Here is a 25,274-nt window from a genome sequence, read left to right as displayed (position 1 = left end):
CTTGCCATAATTACTCCAAATTCTGTGATGGCCATAAAGGCAATTGAGAAAGAAACCAATCTCTTTGGGAAACTTTCTGGCTATAGATTGAATCAAAGCAAAACTCAGATTCTGACTGGTAATGGGCTTCAGTTAAACGATACACGTGTGGTTCAAAAAGCGGTTTATTTGGGGATAGAAATCACTGCAGATATCTAAAAAATTGTGGATAATAACCTAAAGCCCTTAACTGTTAAATTTAAAACTGAATTCGCTCGTCTAGAGAATTTAAAGATCACAATGGTGGGTAGATGTAATATTATTTAAATTATTTTTTTCCCCAAAGATCCTATACTTTTTAAGGGCCATACCTTTGTCTATCAATAATACCTGGTTTAAGTCGATGAATCAACTTTTGTCTAGATTTATTTGGGCAAATTGCTACCCCCGCAGAGCATTTAGATTATTAACTCTACCTAGGGATAGAGGAGGGTGGGCAGTACCTAATCTCCAATTATATCACTGGGCAGCGCTGTTACAGAATATGGAGATATTGCTTAATGAAAAAAAATGACTTAACAAGGGATAGCTTCTCTGTTTCTATTTTCAAAATGATTCTGGGAACTGAAGCTTAGGGGTGTCTTTTGCGACACATTGATTTTAATTATTACAAACGGGTGAAGTTTAAAACTCTAATTTGTGCATTTAAGGTCTGGACCTCGGTTCGTAAGAAGCTGGGGCTTGGATGCTTCAATGCATATACCCCCTTATATAGAAATAATCTTCTTCCCTATATATTTAATGATGGGTATATGAAGCAATGGTATGATAAAGGAATACGAACAATTGGAGATCTTACAAATGGGTCTGATTTATTATTGTTTGATACCATAATGGTTAAGTTTGGGTTAGATAATTGGCAATTTTTTTAAATACCTCCAATTAAGAGATTTAAGAAAACAACTTGGGGGAACCTCCGCTTTTTACAAGGTACAGGTAATGGAGGTACTATTTAAAGACTCAAGTACGTTGGGGAGGCTATACAAAATGCTGATTGATTTAATGCCCGATGATTTGATTAAACATATAGACCGGTGGCAAAACTTGTTAGGAACCGATCCCAGGGAGGTCGAGGATTCATTACATATGGCGCAGACATCTTTTATGGCAACTAATTTACAACTCCAATGTTTTAAAACGTGGTTTAATTTGTATATAACACCTGCCAAGATTGCCAGATGGGGCAGAGTAGCTGCGTCTACTTGCCCACACTGCCAATATCCAGCAGCAGACATTGTCCATGTGTTTGCGACATGCCCTGTATTGGATTCCTTGAAAAGTAGTGTTCAAGGTCTCTTAGCGAGTATGCTAGCCATGGAAATTGATCTTAACCCTCAATTAATTGTATTAGGGATAGGAGACCCTCTCTCTCGGAATCTAAATCACACTTTTTTATTTATTGCCCTTACAGTCTTTAGGCTGTGTTTAGCCACTCATTGGTTTGACCCTATTCCTCCAACTGGCCAACAGTGGCTAGGAAGGTTTTTTTTTTTAATCAATATACAGATCTGAAAAGGCTGTTTATGCCAGAAAAGGTTGTAAATTGAAAACTAAAGGTTTAGCCATTTGGACTCCCTTGATGAATTGCACCTTTCTGAATGAATAATAATGAATTTTCTGTCTGTTGTTCATTCTGCTCTGTATTCTTCTTTTCTTTTTGTTCTCTTTATCCTTTTTGTATAAACTAATGTAAATATCTGACATTTTGATTATAACTTCTGTCGTGGGTGGGGGATATATTCTGGAACTTCTTCTGTTTAATTGGATTTGGATTTAATTGTGAAAATATCAATAAAGATTTAAAAAAAAAAAAATGACACTTTTGAATCCTAAACAGGAGATTGATCTAAACTATGGAAAACCACTGAAAATGGTCCATATAAATTGAATTTTCAGGCTAAGCAGGTGTATTTCGAGAGGCTCGTCATACCCAGAAGAATAGGTCAGTGCAGCAAGTTCAGTACTGTGGTAGTTACTTCCCATGCAGCAGCTCTGGACAGAAATTCATCAAGACAAATTAAAATACAGGCTTTGCGGCAGTGAAGAAAAGCTGTCCTAGACATCAATACTTGTAAGAGGCTGAAGGGAAATGTTTTACCTTTATGAAGGGAAAGCATGCTCTATAAGCATTCTGTAGATCGTACATACCGCCAAATAGACCTGGATACCAGATTACTCTCTGAGCCCCAGCCCCCTCCCACACAAAGTGAGTAGGTTGATAATGAATATGCTACTTACCAGTATGCATCTGTTCTTGGCATGTAGGGCTGCTGACATTCATATCTGTGCATAGATCGCCGCCTAGTGTTGGGTCCGGATGTTTGCACGTTGTTGTCCTGGAAGAGTCTTCGAAGTATCCTTGGATAGGTGACTCCTCCCCTGGACTACAGTGCGCATGGGCATCCTCTCCATCCTCAGATTGTTTTTCGCCATTGTGGCAGTGATGGAGTAGATACAGAAAGTGATGACCATGCTTGCAGTAATTCTGAGAGCTGCAGCTGCGACAGGCGCCGGGGAGGAGGGAGGGCGATATGAATGTCAGCAGCCCTACATGCCAAGAACAGATGCATACTGGTAAGTAGCATATTCAGTTCGAGGCATGTGGGCTGCTGAATTCATATCTGTGCATAGAATACATAGCAGTGCCCTCTATTGGCGGCGGCTACCCGTGCCAGCTGCAGCGGTCTGAAAAAGTGTTTTGAGAACAGCCTGTCCTACAGCTGCCTGCTGTTTTGACTGCACATCCACGCAGTAGTGTTTTGTAAATATGTGTGTAGTGGACCATGTGGCTGCTCTGCATATATCATGCAGGGGAATATTTCCTAGGAAGGCCATGGAAGCCCCCAACTTACGTGTTGAGTGGGCTCGTGGTGGAATAGTTAATGTGCGTTTTGCTTTTTGATAACAGATTTGAATACACTTAACTATCCATCTGGCTATCCCTGCTTTGGAGATGGCGTTACCTTTGTGGTGTGGGGCAAAGGCAACGAACAGTTGTTTTGTCTTCCTGAAGGGTTTAGTCCTATCGATGTAGTACATGAGGGCCCTCCGTACATCTAGTGTATGTAGTGCCCTTTCTGCAACAGTTTGTGGGTTTTGGAAGAAAACTGGCAGTTCAATAGTCTGATTCATGTGGAACTGCGATATTACTTTGGGCATGAATTTGGGGTTGGTACGTAGTACGACCCTGTTGGTGTGAACCTGTATAAACGGCTCTTGAACGGTTAGTGCCTGGAGTTCACTAACTCTTCTTAGGGAAGTGATCGCTACAAGGAAGGCCACTTTCCAGGTAAGGAATTGGATCTCGCATGAGTGTAGAGGTTCAAAGGGTGGACCCATCAGGCGTGTGAGGACCAAGTTGAGGTTCCACATTGGAGCCGGTGGGTGGCTTGGTGGAGTGACTCGTTTGAGTCCTTCCAAGAATGCTTTGATGGCAGGCACTCTGAATAGAGAGAGGTGCTGCCTGGTTTGCAGATAGGCTGAGATTGCGGTCAAATGGACACGTATAGAGGTGTACGCCAGATTGCATCGATATAGGTGTAAGAGATAACAGATGATGTTTTGGATGGATGCGTCCAGCGGGTTGATGTCATTATTACCGCAGTAAATGACGAACCTTTTCCATTTGGCTGCATAGCAAGCTCTGGTAGTGGGTCTCCTGGCCTCCTTGATGATGTCCATACAGTCAGGTGGCAGGTTGAGATAGCCAAACTCTAGGACTTCAGGAGCCAGATCGCCAGATTCAGCTGTTGCGGATCTGGGTGCTGAACCTCTCCATGGTTCTGCGTCAAATGCGCGGGTTTGATCCGCAGCCTTTGATGCGGCACCACGGAAAGTTCGAGGAAGGTGGTGTACCACGGCTGGCGTGCCCACGTGGGAGCAACTAGGACGAGTGTCAGGGAGTGTTGTCGGAGTTTGCGGGCCACTAGCGGTATCAATGGCGCTGGGGGAAAAGCGTACGCAAATCTGCCGGACCAGTTCATCCATATCGCATTGCCCTGCGACTGCGGATGTGGGAATCTGGCGGCGAAGCTTTGGCATTTTGCGTTTTCGCTTGTCGCGAATAGGTCTATCTCCGGATGACCCCACTGCTGGAAGTACGGTTGGAGTACTGATGGGTGTAACTCCCACTCGTGCATCTGGTGGCTGTGTCTGCTGAGCAGATCCGCCATCTGGTTGTCCTTGCCAGGGAGGTGTTCCGCCATGAGGAACATGTTCCTTTGAATGGCCCACTTCCACATGCTCTGAGCCAGATGAGAACTGTGGAGAGTGTGTTCCTCCCTGTTTCTGTATGTAGTACATTGCGGTCATGTTGTCCGTCCGGATCAACACAACCTTGTTGCATAGATGTACTTTGAATGCCTTCATGGCTAGGAAGATTGCCATCAATTCCAGAAGGTTGATGTGCAACTTCTTTTGTTGTGTTGTCCATAGTCCTTGCACTGTGTAGTGGAGTACATGAGCTCCCCATCCCTGGAGAGACGCGTCCGCTGTCAGTACTATCTGTGGGACAGGCTCTTGGAATGGTCGGCCCTTGCAAAGGTTTTGTGGATTCCACCAATGCAGAGAGTTGTATGTCCGACCGCTCACCAACACTAGGTCCTTTAACTGTCCTTGAGCCTGATTCCACTGACGTGCTAGGCACTCCTGAAGTGGGCGCATATGTAATCTCGCGTGCGGGACTATGAAGATGCAGGAGGCCATCATGCCTATCAACTGCATAAACACTCGCGCTGGAAGTGAGTGATTGGGTTTGAATTTGGAGATCAGCAGTTGTATGCTGTTGATCCTCACTAAATTTGGCTGAGCTGTGGCCGCCAGAGTGTCTATAGTCACACCTAGGTACTGTTGTACGTGTGCGGGCTGGAGATGGGACTTTGGATAATTTAGTGAGAATCCCAGACTGTGAAGAAGGTGAATGGTGCGGGACATGTGGCTTGCACATTGCTGGGCTGACTTCGCTTGAACGAGCCAGTCGTCTAGGTAGGGGTAGACGTGTATATGCTGCCTCCGTAGATGTGCTGCCACCGTAGCTAAGCACTTCGTGAAAACCCTGGGCGCTGTTGTCACGCCGAAGGGAAGGACTTTGAACTGATAGTGCTGCCCCTGAACAGTGAACCTGAGGTATTTTTTGTGTGAGGGGTGGATGGGTATGTGAAAGTACGCATCCTTGAGGTCCAGTGTGGCTAGGAAGTCTCCCTGCTTGAGGAGCGGAAGGACTTGCTGTAGAGTGAGCATGTGAAAGTGCTCTGAAAGAATGTACTGGTTCAGGGGTCTCAGGTCTAATATAGGTCTGAGCGACCCGTCCTTTTTTGGAATTAAGAAGTAGAGGGAGTACACTCCCGCACCCTGCTCGTGGATGGGTACGACCTCTATAGCGCCTTTTAGAAGCATACTTTGCACTTCTTGCTGTAAGAGCGTTAAGTGCTCTGAGGACATAGGACGGCTTCTTGGTGGTATTGTGGGTGGAGTGGAGGTTAACTCCAGACAGTAACCGTATTTTACAATATCTTTGACCCACCTGTCCGTGGTGATGGAATTCCACGTGGACAGGAACCTTTGTAGCCTTCCCCCGACAGGTGTTATGTGGTCGGGAGGAAGGGAGAGGGCGTCACTGCTTGTTCTTGGGGGAGGACCTGGTGTTGCCGTAGCCGCGTCCTCTGCCCTTCGTGCTGGAGCCACGATATCCACCCCGGGTGTTTTTATCATAGGTGGTCTGTGTATTGCCTTTGTTATATGTTTGTTGTGACCCCTGTCCTCTACCTGCTCCCTTGTGACCGGGGCGACGAAAGGAGCCGCTCCGAAAGGACTGAGTTTGTAGGGCGCCCATGGACTTTGCGGTGTCCGTGTCCTTTTTTATCTTTGAGGGTGGTGTCAACCTCTGGCCCGAATAAATAGTCGGGGTTGACGGGCTGGTTCAGGATATTGTTTTGTACCTCAGGCTTGAATCCTGAGATCCGTAGCCAGGCATGTCGTCGCAACATGACGCTCGTGTTTATGGCTCTGGCAGCCGTGTCTGCAGCATCTAGTGCGCATTTGATGGAAGCGTTCGTTAGTAGCTGTCCTTCTCTGATGAGCATCTCTGCGCCTTCCTTGAACTGGTCAGGGAGATGTTGTAATATTTGCTCCAGTGTGTCATAGTGCGCTCTATCATAGCGGGCAAGGAGCGCTTGAGTGTTGGCTATGCGCCATATGTTGGCAGCTTGGGCGGCAACTCGCTTGCCAGAGGTTTCTAACACCTTGGACTCTTTGTCCGGGGGAGGAGCGTCACCTGTCGTTTGCGAGTGTGCCCTCTTGCGTGCATTCGCTACGACGATGGAGTCGAGTGGTAATTGTCCTCTGATGTAAGTAGGATCCCCAGGTGCTGATCTGTATTTTTTATCAATCCTGGGGTTTATCACTCGTGCCCTGGTGGGTTCTTTGAAAATGTCCTTGGCTGGTTTGAGGACCCCCTTCAACATTGGCAGAGTCTTTACATGTCTTTCTGAGGATGCAAAGGTGTCCATTAGAAAGTCATCTTCGATGGTATCAGAGTGAAGCTGTACCCCATGGTTATTTGCAGCACGTTCGATAAGAGCGTTGAACGCCGCAGTATCCTCCGTAGGAGATGTTTTTGCCCCATAGAGTTGTTGGTCCTGTGCATCGAGAGGTGCACTGGGGTCTGCAGGGTCGCCCCAAGTTTGATCAGGGTCCTGCTGGTCATCAGGGTCCGTGTCTACATGGTAGGGGACTTGGTCATCCATGTAGTCCTCTAACGCATCTGTATCGGAGCGTGTGGGGGAGAACCGTTGTGGATCCTGGTAGGATGAATGGAAGGGTTCATAAAGGAGAGGTTCCGATTCTGCAGGCAACTTCCTTTTTAGTGGGATCCTGAAAGGGTCCAATGGCGGCTCCGAAGTTATCCTTCGGTCGTGGAGAATCATCCTGCCAGTGTCGGCGTCGATGATATGTGCCGGAGACGTCTCAGCAGGTGTGACCGTAGGTTGGGCGACCCGTGTCCTGAGTTGGAACATTTTGGGGATTGTCGACGGAGGCAAGCCGAAGGTAATGTTGGCCGGCACCGAAGAGGCTGCTGGTGCTCCGATCGAACCGGAACCCGACGTGTCCTGGAGGACAGCTGTGGTTTTGCTGCCTTGCGTCGCACCAGGTCGTACTTGGGGCGCCTTCGAGGCTTTGGCACCGGCCAGGCTCGTAGAGGCGGCCGTGGATTTTTTCGGCGCCGGCGGTTCATCGAGTCGAGGTGCAGAGATCACCGTCGAAGTCTTCGATACCTGAGGCTTAGGTGTCGTCGAGGGAGCGATGCGAGACACAGCAGGCGGTACGGCCCTTGGTGTCGTTAGTGCCGGTAGCCGAGCAGGTTTGTCGGTGTCGATGGCTTTTTTCCGTTTGTCGACTCCAACGTCGCCCGCTTCAAGTTCGGCACCGAAGTCCCTCTTGGTGCGGTCGGTGCCGACGCGGTGCGCTGGCGTCGAAGGCCTCGATCCGACCAGCGCCACTTTCAGTTTCGGTTTCGGTGGAACCGGAGCAGCTTTCGGTTTCGGTTTTGTGGTAGGGAAACCAGCCTGTTTATGTAGTAATGGCTGCCGCTGAACGTCCGAGGCCGGGCCCGAGGGCGGGGCCGAAGAACTGCGGGATGGGTCTCGGGTAAGGCCCGAAGGCGATCCCTCGACCGGAGCCATAGGCTGTGGCACTGGTGTTGGAACGGTTTGAACTGGTAGGCCTTGTTCATCATTGGAGCTACTCTCTTCGGCCCCTAAGGCCTCCTCGTCGTCTCCTACCTCGGTGTCGTCTTCACCTCTGTGGAAGAGTGACTCGTCTACCTCGTCCGATCCGGGTTCGTGTTCGGAAGCGGGAGTGGAGGGCAAGACTTCTAATTCCTCGACGTCTTCGGCCTCGTCGAAGATGTCGGTCGGGGCCGGTGCCGCGTGCTGCGCCTCGAGTCTCGCCGCTCGTCGATTCCGCAGAGTCTTCTTGGAACGGAACCGGGCACAGGCCATGCATGTCGATTCGTCGTGGTCCGGCGAAAGGCATTTGTTGCACACCGGATGGACGTCGATGTGTGGGTACTTCGCATTGCATACCGGACACCTTTTGAATGGCGTCCTCGATTCCATCGTCGAAGTAGTCGATGGACAGGTAAATGCGAAAAAAGTCGGTGCTGAAAGTTAGTAAACTAACAGGATTGTATCGAAACCCGATCGATAAACAGTACCGACGCAAACTAAAGGCCTTTTGGCCTCGAAAAAATATTTTCCTAACTTGAGCTAAGATAGCACATCCGAACCCAATGGCGGAAAAAAACAATCTGAGGATGGAGAGGATGCCCATGCGCACTGTAGTCCAGGGGAGGAGTCACCTATCCAAGGATACTTCGAAGACTCTTCCAGGACAACAACGTGCAAACATCCGGACCCAACACTAGGCGGCGATCTATGCACAGATATGAATTCAGCAGCCCACATGCCTCGAACTTACAAGGAACTGACATCCACACAAGTTCTGGGGAGAGCACAAAACCTTTTACTCATAAAGCATGGAGTCAAGATTCCAAATACCACAGCAATTTTACTGCTTGCGCAGCAGCTACCATATAAGCAAACCACTGCAAGAACTAAACCCCAGTCCCACCTCTCATGCAGAGAAACCAAACAGGAATAAAGGACAGCTAACACAGGAGCTAGGGTGGAGGGTCACAGGACCCATCCCCTTCCTTTTCAACGCTCCTGTATCAGTAACTCTCAGCACTTAATCTACATAGGTCAAAGCAGACCATTTGACACCCACAACAGATGCTCAATTGGAAAAAGGCACACTCACAGAACACATTCTATCAAAACCCAAAGCGTCAAAGAATCTATGGGCTTTTAATTATGCTTTAAACAGTGGCCTATTAGAGTACGTGAAATGATTATCAAGTGCCTCAGAATCAATCATATTAGAGATCTAGTTGAGAAGAGGGTCAGATCACAGAGATTGGTGAATTTACAACGAGTGAGTCCATAAACTAATAATAAACTTAGTTTATGGCATGCGAGCTCAGCATGTCTGAAGCCTTCAAAGTTAATTAGTAGTCTGATGGTTGATGTCATTTTTGGGGAAATTTAACAACACATGAAAGTCCGTCAGGACCACCAGATAAGAGACTGGTAAAAGGGTGCCAACTGCACCTCATAAGATATCAATTGCAGATCAACTTTCGATTCTGTTCAGAGAAGCCAAATGTGGACTAATATTACTAGGGGAAAGTAGCATTGTATTAATATGAATTTACAATCATCCATAAAGACAGTTTTTTATAATAATGTAGAACATTCTTTACAATGAAGTGCAAGGAACAAAAATGTTTGATGCACAGTTGCTACCAAAAAAACACTAAGTAAATGGGTTAAAAGCAGTGTAGGGAGAGCTGTTGAGTCTACGATTTGGACATTTGGCCCTTCATGGAGCTGAATAGTTCAGATTCCTAGTCAAATTGTCTCAAATGTCATCTAGTAGTTGCCAAACAGGGTATCAACAAAAAGATACAAAAAAATATAAACCAATTTTATAAATGCACTATTTCTTGAATGTGTACAAAATACTCACTGCTTGTTTCCGCTTATGATTTCCCATCCTTGCTTCATCCACAATGACCAGCTCTATGCCAGCCTCACTCCGTAACACCTCCTTCAGGTCCTCCTCTAAGTGGGGAGTTGGAGGCTGAGAAAAGGATGAGAAAACTGGACATTTAGGAATGGTCTACGCAACACCCAGCTAGTTTTAAGATAAAACAGCATGTCATTCTCCACCGCTTATAACTACTCCATTACCAAACTAAAATGGAAAGAACCATAAATCAGCCCAATCACCATATTCCCAGCTAGTGGTGTGTGCCATGGTTGAAATTGTAAAGGGGGATTACAATGGACAAGGATGGGCACATGAAAAACTCTGGAACAAAGAAAAAGGCAAAAAAAGAGGAACAGGTCGATGCGTTAATTAAAATGTATTAAGAACTGTTGATTTAACAAATTTAGAAGGAGATGCCTCTGGTGTAGGTAGGATTACATTTGCTTTGCTCAACAATTATACTTGGAGAGTGAAAAAGTGATGCATGTGGAAGTTTCTTAAAGCCTCGGATTTTTAGGCTACATCCAATCATTACTTGCATGATTTGTTTTCAAGACTGATTGAAAAAGAATTATCAACATATAGGAATGGTTTAATGGAGGTTTCTTCCTAGTGAGTAAAAGTTGTAATTTTGGTCGATGCTTATTGGTTCCTTCCAAGTTATGATGAAGTGAGAAAGTTAAATAACAGAATAAAGTGGAATGTGTTACTTCTGCTTACACCTCCTCAAGCACCATGTCCAACTAGGCTGCATTACAACTGGCAGTTCAGGAGTACGAAGTCCTACATAGTATCCAAAATGCACAATTTAGTAACAACTAATTAGCACAAATATGCTTATACCGAAGACATATGTTGGAATTACAGCATGCCAACTTAACAGCCTTGTAAAGGAGATGCAGCTCTCAGCTGCTCTCCAAGGACTCAAACGTCAAAGAGAGCCATACCAATAGATAAGTGAATTGGTTACAGACAAATTTATGTACAAAACTGAATTACCACAAGACCCCTTTGCAACCTCACAGTTGGCCTCAAGTAAATCAAAAACAGGCTACCAACAATTTAATGGTTTGGTAGAAGAGAGGAATACGCCCACCTAGGGTCAGAAAGTCTAGCATAAGCATCCACTCCACTTCCTAACCACCACACTCCGTCTCCTTTAGGACAGATCCCTACTCCTGGGTAACGTGCAAGAACACCTAAAGTGAAGTTTTGGTTAGGTATGTGCATATTTTTACTTTTTAAACTACCTGCTACAGTCCAGAATAGGTCAGATTAATAGACCTGGCGCACAAGTTACTTACTTGTGTAACGATATATCTGTAAGAGACATTAGTTAGTGATAGATTCCTTACCTTACAATATCCCCAGGCGTCAGACTGGATCTGGAAAGTTTTTTCGCCAGCAGTACCCCTGCGCGTCGGTAGGAGTCATCGTACGGCGCTGCCGTCGTAGTCGCCGAGATGACTTCGCTGGAGCTACTTAGACGCGCCCACCTCAGTTCTGCACACGACTTTCCGCGCCAGGAACGCAGAGCCATGCAAGATACTGACCACTGGTGCACTGGAACTAGGGCCCTGAAAGGGTTGACCTCAACCCTACAAAATCAGTTCGCAGAACGGGGAGGATGAGGAATCTATAACTAAGTAATGTCTCTCACAGATATATCATTACACAAGTAACTTGTGCATCTGAGAGACCGTAGTGATAGATTCCTTACCTTAGAATAGATACCCCAGCAATACCAACCCCGGTGGTGGGTCTGCGAACCCAGATCACACCAGAAAGTCACGGAGAACAGAACGACCAAAGAAGCCCTCTCTCCGGACTTGACTGTCAAGGCAATAATGCTTAGTAAAGGTGTGCAACGAGGCCCACGTGGCTGCCTGACATGTCTTGCAGGGGTACACCACGTCCCAATGCAGTAGTAGCTGCTGTCGCCCTGGTAGAATGGGTGAGCAACCCCACTGGAGGTTCCTTTTTAGCCGGAGAATAACAGGCTTTGATACACAAGACGACTCAGCGGGAGATGGTCCTCTGGTGTACAGCCCGGCCTTTCTTGGCATCTACATGGCCTACAAAGAGCTGGTCATCCACCCGGAACTGTTGTGTGCGATTCAAATAAAATGAAATCACACGTTTTGGGTCCAGACGGTGGAGCCTCTCTTCCTCTCTGGAAGGGTGCGAGGCGGAAAGAAAGTGGGCAAGGTAATAGTTTGCCCAATGTGGAAGGCAGTGACAACCTTTGGCAAGAAGGAAGGACGAGTACAAAGCACAACCTTGTCTGGATGAACCGACAGAAAAGGAGGCTTACAGGAAAGAGCCTGGAGCTCACTCACGCGCCTAGCGGAGGTTATGGCAACCAGGAAAGCAGTCTTCAAAGTTAATAAACGAAGAGCACAGTTGTGAAGTGGCTCAAAATGAGCGCACAAGGTAAGGACCAGATTTAAGTCCCACTGCTGCATCACAAACGGAATAGGAGGGAAAAGGTGAGTTATGCATTTGAGAAATCTATTAACAGGGGACTTGAAAAGAGAGGGCTGATCAGGAAGCCTGAGAAAGGCAGAGATTGCAGAAAGGTAGCCCTTGATAGCGCCCACAGCAGAGCCCTGCCGGACCAAAGAAAGAAGGAACAAAAGGACCTCTGAAAGAGGGACAGAAAGGGGATCCACAGCCTTTGCTGTGCACCATGCCACAAATTTGTTCCACCTGCAGGCGTATACAGATTTAGTGGAGAGACGCCTGGCTGCCAGAATGACATCACAAACTTCAGGAGGTAAGTCAAACGGAATCAACTGTCGCCACTCAATCTCCACGCATGTAGGTGGAGGCTGGACAGGTTCGGGTGGAGGACCGTCCCATGCTGCTGCGACAGAAGAGCCTCCCAAAGAGGCCGTCGGATCAGGGGATCCATGTTCATACTGAGTAGCTAGGGATACCAAACTCTTCGAGCCCAGTCCGGGGCCACAAGAATGACTTGGGCCCGGTCGCACCTGATTTTCTTCAGCACTTTGGGTAGAAGTGGTATAGGCGGAAAAGCATACAACAGACCGCAACTCCACTCGCGACGAAAAGCGTCGCCGAGTGAGTGCCACCTTGGAAATTCCAACGCTCAGAAGTGATGACATTGTGCGTTCTCTTCGGTGGCGAATAGATCTAACCAAGGCTCTCCCCACTGTTGAAAGAGACGTTGCGCCACTTCCGAGTGAAGACGCCATTCGTGATCCATCATGCACCTGCGGCTGAGTTCGTCCACCCTGCCGTTCAAAGAACCTGCCATGTGTTGAACCGTCAAGGCAGTGCCTTGACGTTCCAGCCATGTGCAGAGCCTCTTGACACAGGGTCCACGACCCCACCCCGCCCTGTATGTTGCAGTACCACATGGAGGTGGTGTTATCTGAACACCTGCACCACCTTCCCCTTGACAGAGGGAAGGAATGCCTTCAGTGCAAGAAGAATCGCCCGAAGCTCCAGAAGGTGGATATGGAGCCGGGACGCCACCGGAGACCAGAGGCCTCCGATCGCCGCGTCTCCCATGTGGCCGCCCCATCCCAGGAGGGACGCATCCGTCACCACTGTGTCCTCCGATTGGTGAAGGGAATGGGATCTGCCGCTGACCCAATGCTGATTTTTGAGCCACCACTGCAATTGTCGTGCAGAGCCCTCCGAGATCTGGACGTAGTCGGACAGGTTCCCCTGATGCTGCGCCCACTGGAACTTCAGGTTCCACTGCAGAGCCTGCATATGACATCTGGCATGGTTGATGAGCAGGATGCAGGAGGCCATGAGGCCCAGCAGCCTCAAGGTCGTCCAGACCAAAACCTGGGACAAGGGCTGAAAGATCGGAATCATAGCCCGAATGTCCACCAACACGTTGTTTGGGAGGATAGACCCGAAACTGCGCCGTGTCCAGAACCGCTCCGATGAAGAGGAGCTTCTGAGAGGGAATCAGGTGCGACTATTTCGGCACGTTGATGGGGAACCCTAGCTAATGCAGGAGGTCGGCTGTAGTCTAGAAGGGGGGGGGGGGGGAACGACTTGTTTGGGGCGAGCCCGCCTTCAACAACCAGTTGTCGAGATGGGCGGAAGACGGATACCCCTGATCTGCGCAGATGACCTGCGACCACAGCTATCACTTTGGTGAACACCCGAGGGGCGCTTGTAAGGCCAAAGGCGAGCATGGTAAACTGAAAATGCTCTTGCCCTACCATGAATCGCAGGTAACGCCGGTGGCCCGGCAGGACGGGGATATGAAAATAAGCATCCTGCAGATCCAACGCTACCAACCAGTCTTGCGGGTCAGGGGCAGACAAGACCTGAGCAAGTGTGAGCATCTTTAACTTCTCCTTCCGGAGGAAGTGATTGACATTCCGAAGGTCCAAGATAGGACGCAGGCCTTTGATTTGATGAAAAATGTATAGAGCGCACGTGTGCCCGTGGGCGTCTTGGCGCTAAGCAGAGACAAAAACTACCTGGTAAAAATGACACGGCCTGGTCTACAAGGAGGAAAACAGCCAAGTTTTTACCTCTCTCCTGAATGACAGGATGGAGGGACTGTTTTTGATTGTAATAGGGAGGAGATTCCAGGCCCTTGCTTCGTGTACCAGAAAGCTTCTCCCCCTCCATCTAACCTGCTTGTATCTAGCAGTCTGGATAAGTTTTGATTGACTTGAGCGAAGGGTCCTAGGGGGCTCGTACAATTGCAGATGATCTTTTAAAAACTTAGATCCAATCCCATGTAAGGCCTTGTAGGTCAGGCAGACCGATTTAAACTGTATTCTTTTGTCTACTGGTAGCCAGTGTAAAGATCTCAGTTTATATGTAATTGGCTCAGATCTGGGAATGTCAAGGACCAATCTTGCCACTGCATTTTGCAGGCGTTGAAGTTTAGCTAGGTGTTGAGCCTGAATCCCAGCAAACAGAGCATTCCCAGGCCAGGGCAGTTACCACCGTTTTACGGGAAGCTAATGGAATAAAAGGCAGGAGTTTCCTTATTAATTTCAAAATGTACCACATGGTAGATGCAAGTTTATTGACCTGGGCGTCAAAAATCAACTTGTTGTCCAGTATAAAGCCAAGATTTTTCACTTTATTTACTGGACGTGGGCACTGGCCTAGGTTATTCGGCCACCATTCCGGGGACTAAGTTTCCATGTCTGTGCCTAGTATCATAACTTCACTTTGTCCTTCTTTGGAACCAAAGAAGTAGTGGGAGTAACAACGATGACCTACTTCTGGCATCGGAACGTGCTCTATGGCCCCCTCGGCCAAGAGGGTCGTAACTTCCTGCTGGAGAAGTGTGTGTTCCCACATCATGCCGTGGTACTGAGGTGGCATGGCTGGAGGGGTGGTCTCGAAGGGGAGGGACTAGCCCCTTCCGACAAGCTGCAGAACCCACCTGTCCAATGTGATGGTGCGCCAGTGGTGGAGATGATGGTGAATCCTGCCACCCACTGGCATCTGGTGGGCCTGAAACCCCGGACTAGGAAGGTTTGGAGGCAGGGGCAGCGTTGGTGGACTGACCTGCACGCTGGCCCCGTCCCACATCCGCTGCGCTGAGACTGTTGCTGCGCAGGCCTGTGGCTTTGAAACGAACATGCTTGGGCGCCCCTTCCTTGGCCACGAAAGGAGCTTAAAGCCGAAGCGTTAGGAGTGCGTGTAACTGAAAGGCCTAAGGACTTGGCCGTAGCCCGTGAGTCCTTAAAACGTTCCAATACGCAATCTGCTTTATCGCCGAACAAGCGAGTGCCATCAAAGGGGATGTCCATCAACGTGTTCTGGACATCCACAGAAAAGCCAGTCGTCCTCAGCCAGGCGTGACGGCGTAGCGCCACAGTCATTGAAATCGCCCTGCCCAGCGCGTCAGCAGTCTGAAGACCACAATGGATGGTGAACATGGCTGCATTTCTTCCACTAGCAACCGCTTGGGAGAGTATCATCCGAGCCTCCACCGGACACCGAGGCTGCACTTGCGCAACCGTATCCCACACAGAATGGGAATAACGGCCCAAGAGACATGCAGTGTTCACAGACCGTAGGCCTGAACTGGCGGAAGATTTTTTTTTCCCCCAAACTGCTCCAGTTTCTTGGATTCCCTGTCCAGAGGTGCGATGGGGAACGCGCTAGGGGATGTAGAGACTTGGACAACCAAGATCTCTGGGGTGTTGGGAGAGGAAAACGGGGTAGCCTGGGGCCAGGCGATGGCGTCGGGCCAAGTTCTTGTCCACAGGAGCCCCTGTGTTGGGCCTGGACCAGGTGCCCAAAAGAACGTCTGAGAGTGCATCGTTGAAGGGCAGCAGCGGCTCCGTAGAAGCAGAAGCTGGCCGAAGCACCTGTCAGGAGGTTAGCCTTGACGGCCACAGTAGGGAGCTCGAGGTGGAGAGCCTCCGCTGCCCTACGCAACACCATAGAATATGAACCACCCTCCTCCGTAACCACGGTAGAGGGAGACAGTGCGCCAGGGGGGAGAGAGTGCGCCAGGTTCCGGAGCATAATCCTGGTCACCTGCATCCTCCGGATCCTCATCCCAGTCCGGGTCTAACTCTCTGAGCTGCGAGAGGGTCCTCAGACCCCTCCCAGTCCTCCACATCCTGCTGAACAGGTGGAATATATAGACGTCTGTGGATATAGGGACAGATGTTCCCAAACGGCATCGGAATCGGCAGACACCCTTCCGGCACCGGCTCCACGCCGGGGAGGAAACCAGGGATGGCGTCGGCCGGGGCTGCGGCCGGTGCAGTCGACACCGGTGGAGGTTGTACAGGGCCAACCGGCATGGATGGGGATCCAGGCCTGAATCCACGGGGTCCCTCCACGTCGAGACCGGCGTCATCAACGACGTCAGGGCCGGAGCCGGCGAAGAACGAGGACCCCATGCCGGGCCCGCCGGGCCCGAAGGCGCACCGGCGGGGCCGGACTGTCCGAAGACAAGCGCCACGGCTGACAGGAACTCCTGCAGCTGGGCTAGAGTCGCCGATGGACCCGGAAAGTGCGGGTAGGCCATCGGCAACTGCGTAGGTGCCACCTGCACCCTTAAACACGTCGCACGACCGGCTAGGGGAAGGCGAAGAGCGACAACGCTTCTTAGACTTCTTGTGATTCGCCTTACCTGACTCCGAGCGCGAAGACTTCGAATGATGGTGATGGCTCCACGGCCGGTCCCTCGACCTTCCACGGGACCGGGACCTTGAACAGCGCGGAGCAGACTCCCGGGCCTCCAGCCACTTTCGGGACCACTCCCGCAAAGTTTTCGGAGTCATGGCCCAGCAGTGGGGGCACGACCTGGAGTCGTGGTCATGCCCCAGGCAGTAGAGAAATTCACGGTGCGGGTCCGTCACCGACATCGTGCGGGGACAGGCCACGCAGGACATAAAACGGGGCATCCCTATAAACTTGTAGAGTGATATATACCTGAAAACAGAGACAAAAAGTCCCAAAAACTCAGTCAAAAAATTACTGTGGGTACCACTCCGGATCTGTGCTTGCTGGCGCGGAAAAAGAAAGAACTGACGTCAGCGCGCGTGGGCGCGTCTATGTAGCTCCAGCAACGTCATCTCAGCGAGTACGACGCCAGCGACGTACGCAGAGCCGTACAACGACGCTTACCGACGCGCAGGGGTACTGCTTACGAAAAAACTTTCCAGACTCAGTCTGACGCCTGGGGATATTCTAAGGTAAGGAAACTATCACTAACGTGTTTCTTTCAGATATCAGCAGCAAAACACTTGACTACAAACCCTCAATTTATAGGTCCTAAGATGACTAGATCAACTAAGCAAGTCAGTTATGGACACTTGCATGTAGAAGAGGATATGTAAAGGGGTGCAAAACGGAGGGGAAAAAAATATCCACACTGTTTACACTGTACGATTAGTTGTCAAGGCAGATCGCACACGGAAACAACTTAAACCCAGACAAATCAGTGGACTTGCTTATGGAAATAAATTTGGCACAATCATATGCAAGTCAAGTGATGAATTGTAACTTTGTAGTGCTTCATAGTAGCACAAACTTCAAACAGCATTCAGTATGATTGACAGAAAATTATACATTTGTATTCAACATTTTGGTGCTTTTATACCACAAAATGAATTTGTGCAAAAACCCATACTTCACTGGGAAACATATTTCAGGGCTGCCTGTGAAATACAGGTTGCATTACTATCATATTAACCATCCCCAAGCCAATTCACAGAAATTTACCATTGTCAGGGCAACTAGAATAATGCAGCACGGTAGTCTTAAATTATGCTGTCAGGTTATCTAGATTTTATGGCAAAACTGAAGAAGAAAAAATTACACAGCACATTCTATGCCAGTACTGTCTATCCATTTCAGTATGAAACATTCTTCGAAAACTATTTTGCAAATTATGTAGCAAATATGTTAAATCTCTAATTATGTGGTAAATGCTGGAGCCACAGAATCTTAAAATCACAGGCTCACACTCTTGTGCATTGTTTGACCAACAATTTACTCGAGAAAAGTTAACATTTGTATTCCAATTAGTGCATATAGATGGTTGGAGTTTATACAAAAAAGCCTGTAAATATCTTTGAAAAGTGCATCCGTACAATCCCTGCCTGTCACTAGCTTGCTTTGCGTGAAGGGTGCTTATCTTTCATCATGTAAATTGAGGTTGCACACTTCTTTTACTGTTTTCAAGATGGTTGCAATTTCATTAATTAAAAGAAAACATCTTTTCGTTTTAGTTCTTTGCAGTTGGCAGATAATTATACGGCCAGAGAATTTGAACGCTGGCACGGAGAATACCAAGGCTGGTAGTTTTAAAACCACCTATACCACTTTACTATGCAACCAGACACTCCCTCCCCTTTATCTGACTCCTGAAGTTTCCCGATTTTGCCTTTTGAAACTGTTTTGCTGTCTTTCTCTTCCCCAGTCTTTCTAAGCTGTGTAATACCCTCTCTTGTGCACAGTAACTAAATGAAGCTGAAAAACAAGTGCTGGTTCCAAAAATAAGTGCCAGTGCTCTCACCGGCTCAAATTAATCACTGAATGGTTCTAAAAAGAATGAAAAGGAAAGAGACTAGAAAAGAGAGGGACACAAGACACTGGTTGACTTTTAATGACATTTTTCTTTCAAGTGCCAGAAAGATGATAAATGAGAACCCTATTCGTATGACAGTAAAATAGAGGTGATTTGGTAAGTAGGGATCCCCCATCCTCACTCCAGAAGCAAGGTATCCATTTCTCGAACCATAAATCAATTACTCAATCCACATGCCACCTCAGCGTGCTAACACGCAAGCCCCTACCCACCACTAAACACATACCAGTGGCTTCAGCGGGCCCAACTTTTCCATGGCATTCTTAAACGGTGTGGGTGTATGAGGATGGTTCTCCATCACGTACCTATGGTTTGGTGTGATAAACCTAAGAGCAGACACAGGACATTTCACAGGTCAGGAAGTGGAGAGAAGATAAAACACGTTGGTCCACAATAAACATCTGTAATAACAGTAGGGAAATGGTCAATCTGGCATTCTTAACTTTATGTGCAGTACACAGGATCTTTCTATTGTGCTACCCTAAACCAGTGGGGCTGGAGGACTTACACTGAGTTTTTTTGCAAAAGTGGTGTCTTGTCCCTGTGCAGAGGGGTAGTGACGATCACCTTCTGACTGCACACTGGTGTGGATGTTAGCGACGGGTTCTCCAGCTCTAGTGCATCTTGTTTGGTCCACAAATTCAAAAACTGTAACGCAAAAAAACAAAACACTTTAGTGTTTAATGCTCATGATAAATTTAAAGACACCAGAATTTACAAATCAAAGGTGCTGGGGTAATTATACCAGAATGAACACATGTTGAGCTTAAGGGTGATTCACAGACAAACAATGAGATTGGAGGTCCACACTCTGTAGCGTACCGTACTGCAGTTAGATTTTGGCTACTACAGCCATGCGAAATACTTGTACTGGAGTAGCGTGAAATTAATCAACAGGATTCAGCAGCACTAGGAAGGGTAGGTTGGTGGGAATCCACAAGAGAAAACATGTTGAACAATTTAAAGCGGCATCCAGAAAAAAAGCCCACTCTCCCCAGTCCTAGGATCCTTGGCTGCAATAGATTAGATAACATAAGGGGAAAAGTAATGTGGCCATGTCATAAGGAGCACCTGGCACTTTCCCAAATACAGCTTTGCTTCAGGGATTTAAAAAAAATATTATTTGCCTTTAAATACGTAGCAACATTTAAGGACCAGGCGTGGAGAGTGACTACTGTAAAATGTAATGGCTTAAAGCAAGTCAGAGTAGGCAGGATAGATTTTTAAAAAAAGAAAAAGCCAAATGAAGAAACCTTTAATATTTTTTCTAGGAAAAGTAGTCGACAAAGCCTACTGTTAAAGTATAGTACCACAGTTTTATGAGGGTCCATAGGTTCGAAAACAAACTTTCAAAGCTGGTTGTCATGGCAAAGCAGAGCAAATCAGTGAAATCAGACGGAGGAAAACCTTTGAGAGTAGGAGTTAAGAATGATCGTCCATGCCACTTATAGAGTGAAGATGATAATGTTTCCAGCCCGGGACTTTCTGTTCAGAAACTATATCAATCTCATACTTCATAGACCATTCAGAATGAGTCGATTGAATGAAAAACCGGAAAGTGGCTGGAGACATGGAGTCATCTGGTAATCTGACCCACATGGTTGTGACAGGCTCCCACTAAATGTTGTTTGGGGTATCATGTTACAGAACAGCGTTAAGTGCATGATATGGAGGTGTAAAAAGATTTGCTGCCAATACCCCGCCACCCCTCCCACAATGGGGACAGTACCTGGGATGGTGAGAACGGCAGCACCTTCACAGGGGTACTCTTGGGTGTCATGCTGTTACTGGCCTCCATTGAAGACAGGATGCTGTTCTCTGTGACCGGTGACAGCGTCACCTTCCTCCTCTTCTGCCGCTTCAGGAGGGAGGGTGGGGTGCCAAAGCTAAGGTCTGTGCGTGGTGAGATAGGGATCAGCTCGCCTTTGCTCGCCTTGCTCAAGTCCGAGATGGTGTGGCCGTCCAAACGGTATTCAGTCACATTGGAAAGAGATGCTGCTGGTCGCGCTGGAGGTGTTCGCCTAATGGGGCTGCTGCTGTCACTGCTGCTACTACTACTGCTACAACTTCTACTGCTGTTACCTGCAACTGAGTCTTCTGGCAGGTCGAAGTTACTTAGATCACACCATCCATCAGGATCCTTCCAAATACATTTCAGAAGAAAGAGAAAATACAAATATCAATTAGGGTTGCCATCACAGCATTCAAAGTATGATCACATTCTGAAGCAACACAGTTTTCATTATAGGGAGCCATTTAGCTGGTACCACACCACAAATTTCCCTATGATATTGTTCGACAACTGAACGCACCAAAGACTATGGCTACCTCATATTTAAGAAAAGTGCGTTTACCCAACCTCCAGTATATAGAATCACCCTAAAATAAAATACAATGTTAAACAAATGTACCAACGTAACTACAAGAGCAACAGGGTTCTGCTAAATAAAGCTACATATATTAACCGAGAATTTTGTATGGATCTTAAAAAAAAAATGCATTGATATGATATATGCATTGCCTAAATACAATTCATTCAATACCAAATTTCTGGGAGCATGAGTGCTCGTGTTCTCAAATTTAAGACAAGTTTTGTGGTCCAAGTTGATCAATCGTATCAGCAGAGTACTGAACAGTATTTTTTATGGGTCGGGATAAAGGGGGTTGGAAAGGCTCACACAAAATAAGACTGTGCATAGCTAGTCGTCTATTACTCCATAATTCTGTATGTTGTTCTGCTGCAATGAAGCCTTCATATGTGAGTGTATCATGGTGCCAGACTAACCATTACATTTATTTTAAAAAGATCTGAACAAATTGTGGCACTTTTTAGGGTACCAGCATCTTTCAAAGCACTGTCGCTGGTTTCTTTCTGACTTTAGAATGCTACTGGTGCAAAAGGTGACAGCGGTCTTGAAGAATTATAAGTGTGAATAGTTACTTTCTATTAGCGCCCCTTATTCCTTCCGCCTCCCCGTGCACCGCCCCTATTCCCCCTTTATCCTTCACTGCATTCTGGGTACAATACCAAAACCAAAAACCTCACTTAAATTTCACTTCTCTTCAGATTTTTTCCTTGACTGAAATCACAGAGTAGCAAGGGTTTTCCCCCAGTCACTAATAAGAAAGCAAAACTAAAGGTCCATGATCTAATTCCTTCCTTCAGCAAGGTTTAAGGGAACCACCTCCAGAGCCCTCACAGCCATATCCCATCAAAGGCTGAAGTGAGGTCCTACATCAAGAGAAGTGCTGGGTCTCCAGAGTTAAAAATGCCTGAGATACGGATTGCACATTCATCTATGCAGGCTCAGTATCCCTGTGACCCAAAAGCCTCACTGTGTATTTATTCAAGTAACTCTGTAAAGCACTTTACATTGAACATTATACGAAGAATTACAAGGACACAAGTGATGCGAAGCAAAGAAAACACAAAGTGAAAGGTCAAATAAACGAGCTACATAATAAGATCGATCACATACATATGTGCAATACTGGATGAGTTTATACATTTGTATCAGTATTATATATCAGTTTGTGCGCCTGAAAAAAACGAAAATCCCCAATGAAGGGCGCAAATGGGAACTGATTCTGGTCTTTTTCCAAAACTGCCGAGATAATATTAACTCAAGTTTGTTAGAATTACACTCCGCAAAGAAGCTTATCGTTCTTTACAAGCATAGGGAGGGATCGCCTTGGCAACAAGTGATATTAGAGGACTTCATGAAAATTTAATTCAGCAAAATGATCCTGGAGCCAGGCAAGATCACTTCCTCACTTTACTTTCTAGGGTTTTTAATTAATCTGAAAACTAGGCTTAAATATGTATTGGGCCTAAGTTTGCAAGAAATATTTTGTTGCACACATTCGTCAACATAGGCGGACAGTGTAATACATCATTCTTCCATTCGACTAGTGACCCTCATGCAGCCAACTGTGTCCAGCAATCATTTGATCATTTTATGCAGGGACAGGGATTTAAAGTTACAATAGGTTATCATTAGAATTCACAATTTCTTTTTTTTTTTTTTTACCAGCCTCCATGTGGAATATCACTAAAAAATGATTAGCCTATAGACCCACATTCTAGAAAGCATGCACAAAGAGGCTTCTTATGTGGCCTTGTGAAAGAATTGAGACTTTTTTTGGTTTGCAGTTTTATATAGCTCACAATCTGCCCAAGGGCAATGGAGCGCTTTACATGAGCACCAGTTACATTACACAGGGTCAAACCGTAAAAGTATATGGTGCTATGCATAATGACGCAAAAACACTATTTTAATTTCAAAATCATCTGTATCTTTTTGAAGTCCTAATCAGTGATTAGTCCCTGCCTTTGACTAGGTTTCTGGAGCTGGCTTTAACATTTTAGTAAATAGAAAAGGAAGAAAAAGACAGTATAATACGGATTTACAGTTCTGGCTCAAACTTGTAACCTCCCTGAAATGTGCTTCTTATGGTTCAAGGCGCAAACCATAACTCACATGTTGCATATGTGGATGACAATATTCTACATATGACAACCATTTAATTAAATTCTTGAACAATAGTTCGGCCACCCTTTTGCACTGTGTACGACATCATGGCCTGTTTTCAGTTAAAAGTTAGTTTGTTTTTCTTATTAACACACAATCTTCGTTTATGCTTCTATTTTATGCAACATCTTCCATTTTTTTTTTATAGTTTTTTTTCTTTTATTACCAACTGTCTTCCTTCTGTCAAGTTTTGTTGCTTTGTAAATTTGTGCAAATACCACAGTGTTTGAGTTTTCATATCTATCTTATGCATTGTACAATTAACATTCAACTTTTACAGCGTGATAATTTAAGTGGAGTCTTTTTCCGTGCTTTGAGTTTGATGTTTTTGTTGATGGTTGTACCCTTTTTTGTAGTCTGAATTTGCTTTTTGTTAGTTGCTTTCTAACTGTAGTTTCTTCAGTAAATGTAATTTCTATTACACTTGCTGTGCATAACATTTTGCAGCCCGGCTTGGTTTGGGCTCAAGTCCTGTGCCTAATTAGCTGTGGGCTGCTAACCAGTTTTTTGTTGCCTAATTTTCTTTATTAGGTGCTGTGATGTCACTTGATGACATCAGTGATGTGCAACGTTAAGCGCAGCAGAAGGGGATGGCTTGAGTTATGCCTAAAATGTTTTAGCATATGGTGATGCCATAACGGATGTCAACGTTGTCATGTGTTATGTCATACACAGTGGAAAGATGGGTTATGGGTTATGATTTGTGCAGCAAGTCATAACTGGCATATTTCAGGTTTTACACCTTTGAGGCAGAAACAAATTTAACTTGTTTCTTTCCGTGAATGTCATTGTTTTATTAGGATGTACATAATTTTATGTCCCATAGGTTTTTTTTACCTCCACTCAGCAAGAAGGACTTAGCAAAACAGTCAAAAGAAGCCCTTTTTTGAATTTGCTATATGATAGTTTCGGAGGGATTTTCATTTCCCAGTGTGCTTATGTGTATTTCTTTCAAATATCAGGACAGTTAAATCAGATAGTTTGCAAAAAGAAAATAGACATTTGCCTGTGAGGAAAGATCACTCTATTCTTTCTAATGATCAAAATGTTATGTTTTTTTTTTTACCATTAGTTTAATTGAGGTATAAGGTTGTGCTTAGCGGCCATCTGACCTAATTATTTTGGACTGTGTGACAGGAACTTGTGTGCAGGAAGTGACAAAACGTATACTTTGGAACCTGGCTTAAGCAATAACCCCGATGTGCACAATTGTATACCCTAAACATTTCATCCCCAGTTGAAATGGAATTCTGCATTATTGCAGATAAGTGTGAGAAAGTGCCATCTTTCTTGCATGGTGTGCCCCCACTTTTTGCTAAATTGCTGAATGTACTTTTACTGAGTGTACCCTGGACTCCTGCCAACCAGGTGCCCAGGGCCTATGTTCCTTCCTTAAACCACACAAACTCCAAATTGGCAAACCCTGGCCACATGTCAGCCCCTAGTAAATGGTACCCTAGGTACCCAGGGCCTTGTGACCAGGGAAGGCCTCTGAGGGCTGCAGCACTCATTTGTGCCACCCTTAGAGGCCCTGTACCCACACACACACACACACACACACACACACACACACACACACACACACACACACACACACACACACACACACACACACACACACACACACACTGCCTTTGCAGGCTGAGTGTCTGGGTGCAGGACAAAATGAAGAGTCGACATAACACACCTCTCTGTGTGCCATGCCCATCACCTACACTGCCATGGCATACATCAGCCACCCCTCTGGCTGGGTGCCTTATGCCCATGGTGTGGGCACAGGAGCAGGAGCCCTGTGCCCCTACAGTACCCAGGTCCATTCCTGGGCACTGTAAGTGCAGTGCTGCCATTTAAGAGTACATGGTGCTGAGAGCTCGTCCAACACGAGCTCAACAGCACCATAATGGCAACACTAAAGACTGGGAAGTTTGGTATCAAACTTCTCAGCACATTAAACCCACCCTGATGCCAGTGTGGGATTTAATGTACCAAGCACCCCAGAAGGCATCTTAGAGATGCCCCCTTAC

The 25,274-nt window shown here is 46.6% G+C and overlaps 1 protein-coding gene across 5 annotated transcripts in view; it reads right to left on the bottom strand.

Annotated features, from left to right (window-relative positions):
- MYBL2 (MYB proto-oncogene like 2) overlaps positions 1-25,274 on the bottom strand; it is a 210,805-nt gene that overhangs the window by 59,396 nt on the left and 126,135 nt on the right. For all 5 annotated transcript variants that reach the window (XM_085619226.1, XM_085619223.1, XM_085619224.1 and 2 more), the window contains 4 exons: positions 20,448-20,858; positions 19,227-19,366; positions 18,945-19,044; positions 9,625-9,738 (listed from right to left, as the gene is read on the bottom strand). In XM_085619226.1, the coding sequence (XP_085475352.1) occupies positions 9,625-9,738; positions 18,945-19,044; positions 19,227-19,366; positions 20,448-20,858 (765 nt within the window). The remainder of the gene's footprint in view (positions 1-9,624; positions 9,739-18,944; positions 19,045-19,226; positions 19,367-20,447; positions 20,859-25,274) is intronic.

This window comes from Triturus cristatus, chromosome 7 (genome assembly GCF_964204655.1).
Source record: "Triturus cristatus chromosome 7, aTriCri1.1, whole genome shotgun sequence".
In the NCBI taxonomy this organism is placed as follows: domain Eukaryota; kingdom Metazoa; phylum Chordata; class Amphibia; order Caudata; family Salamandridae; genus Triturus; species Triturus cristatus.
The sequence above is the reverse complement of the archived record's forward strand: the minus strand, read 5'-3'. Positions and strand labels throughout refer to the sequence as shown.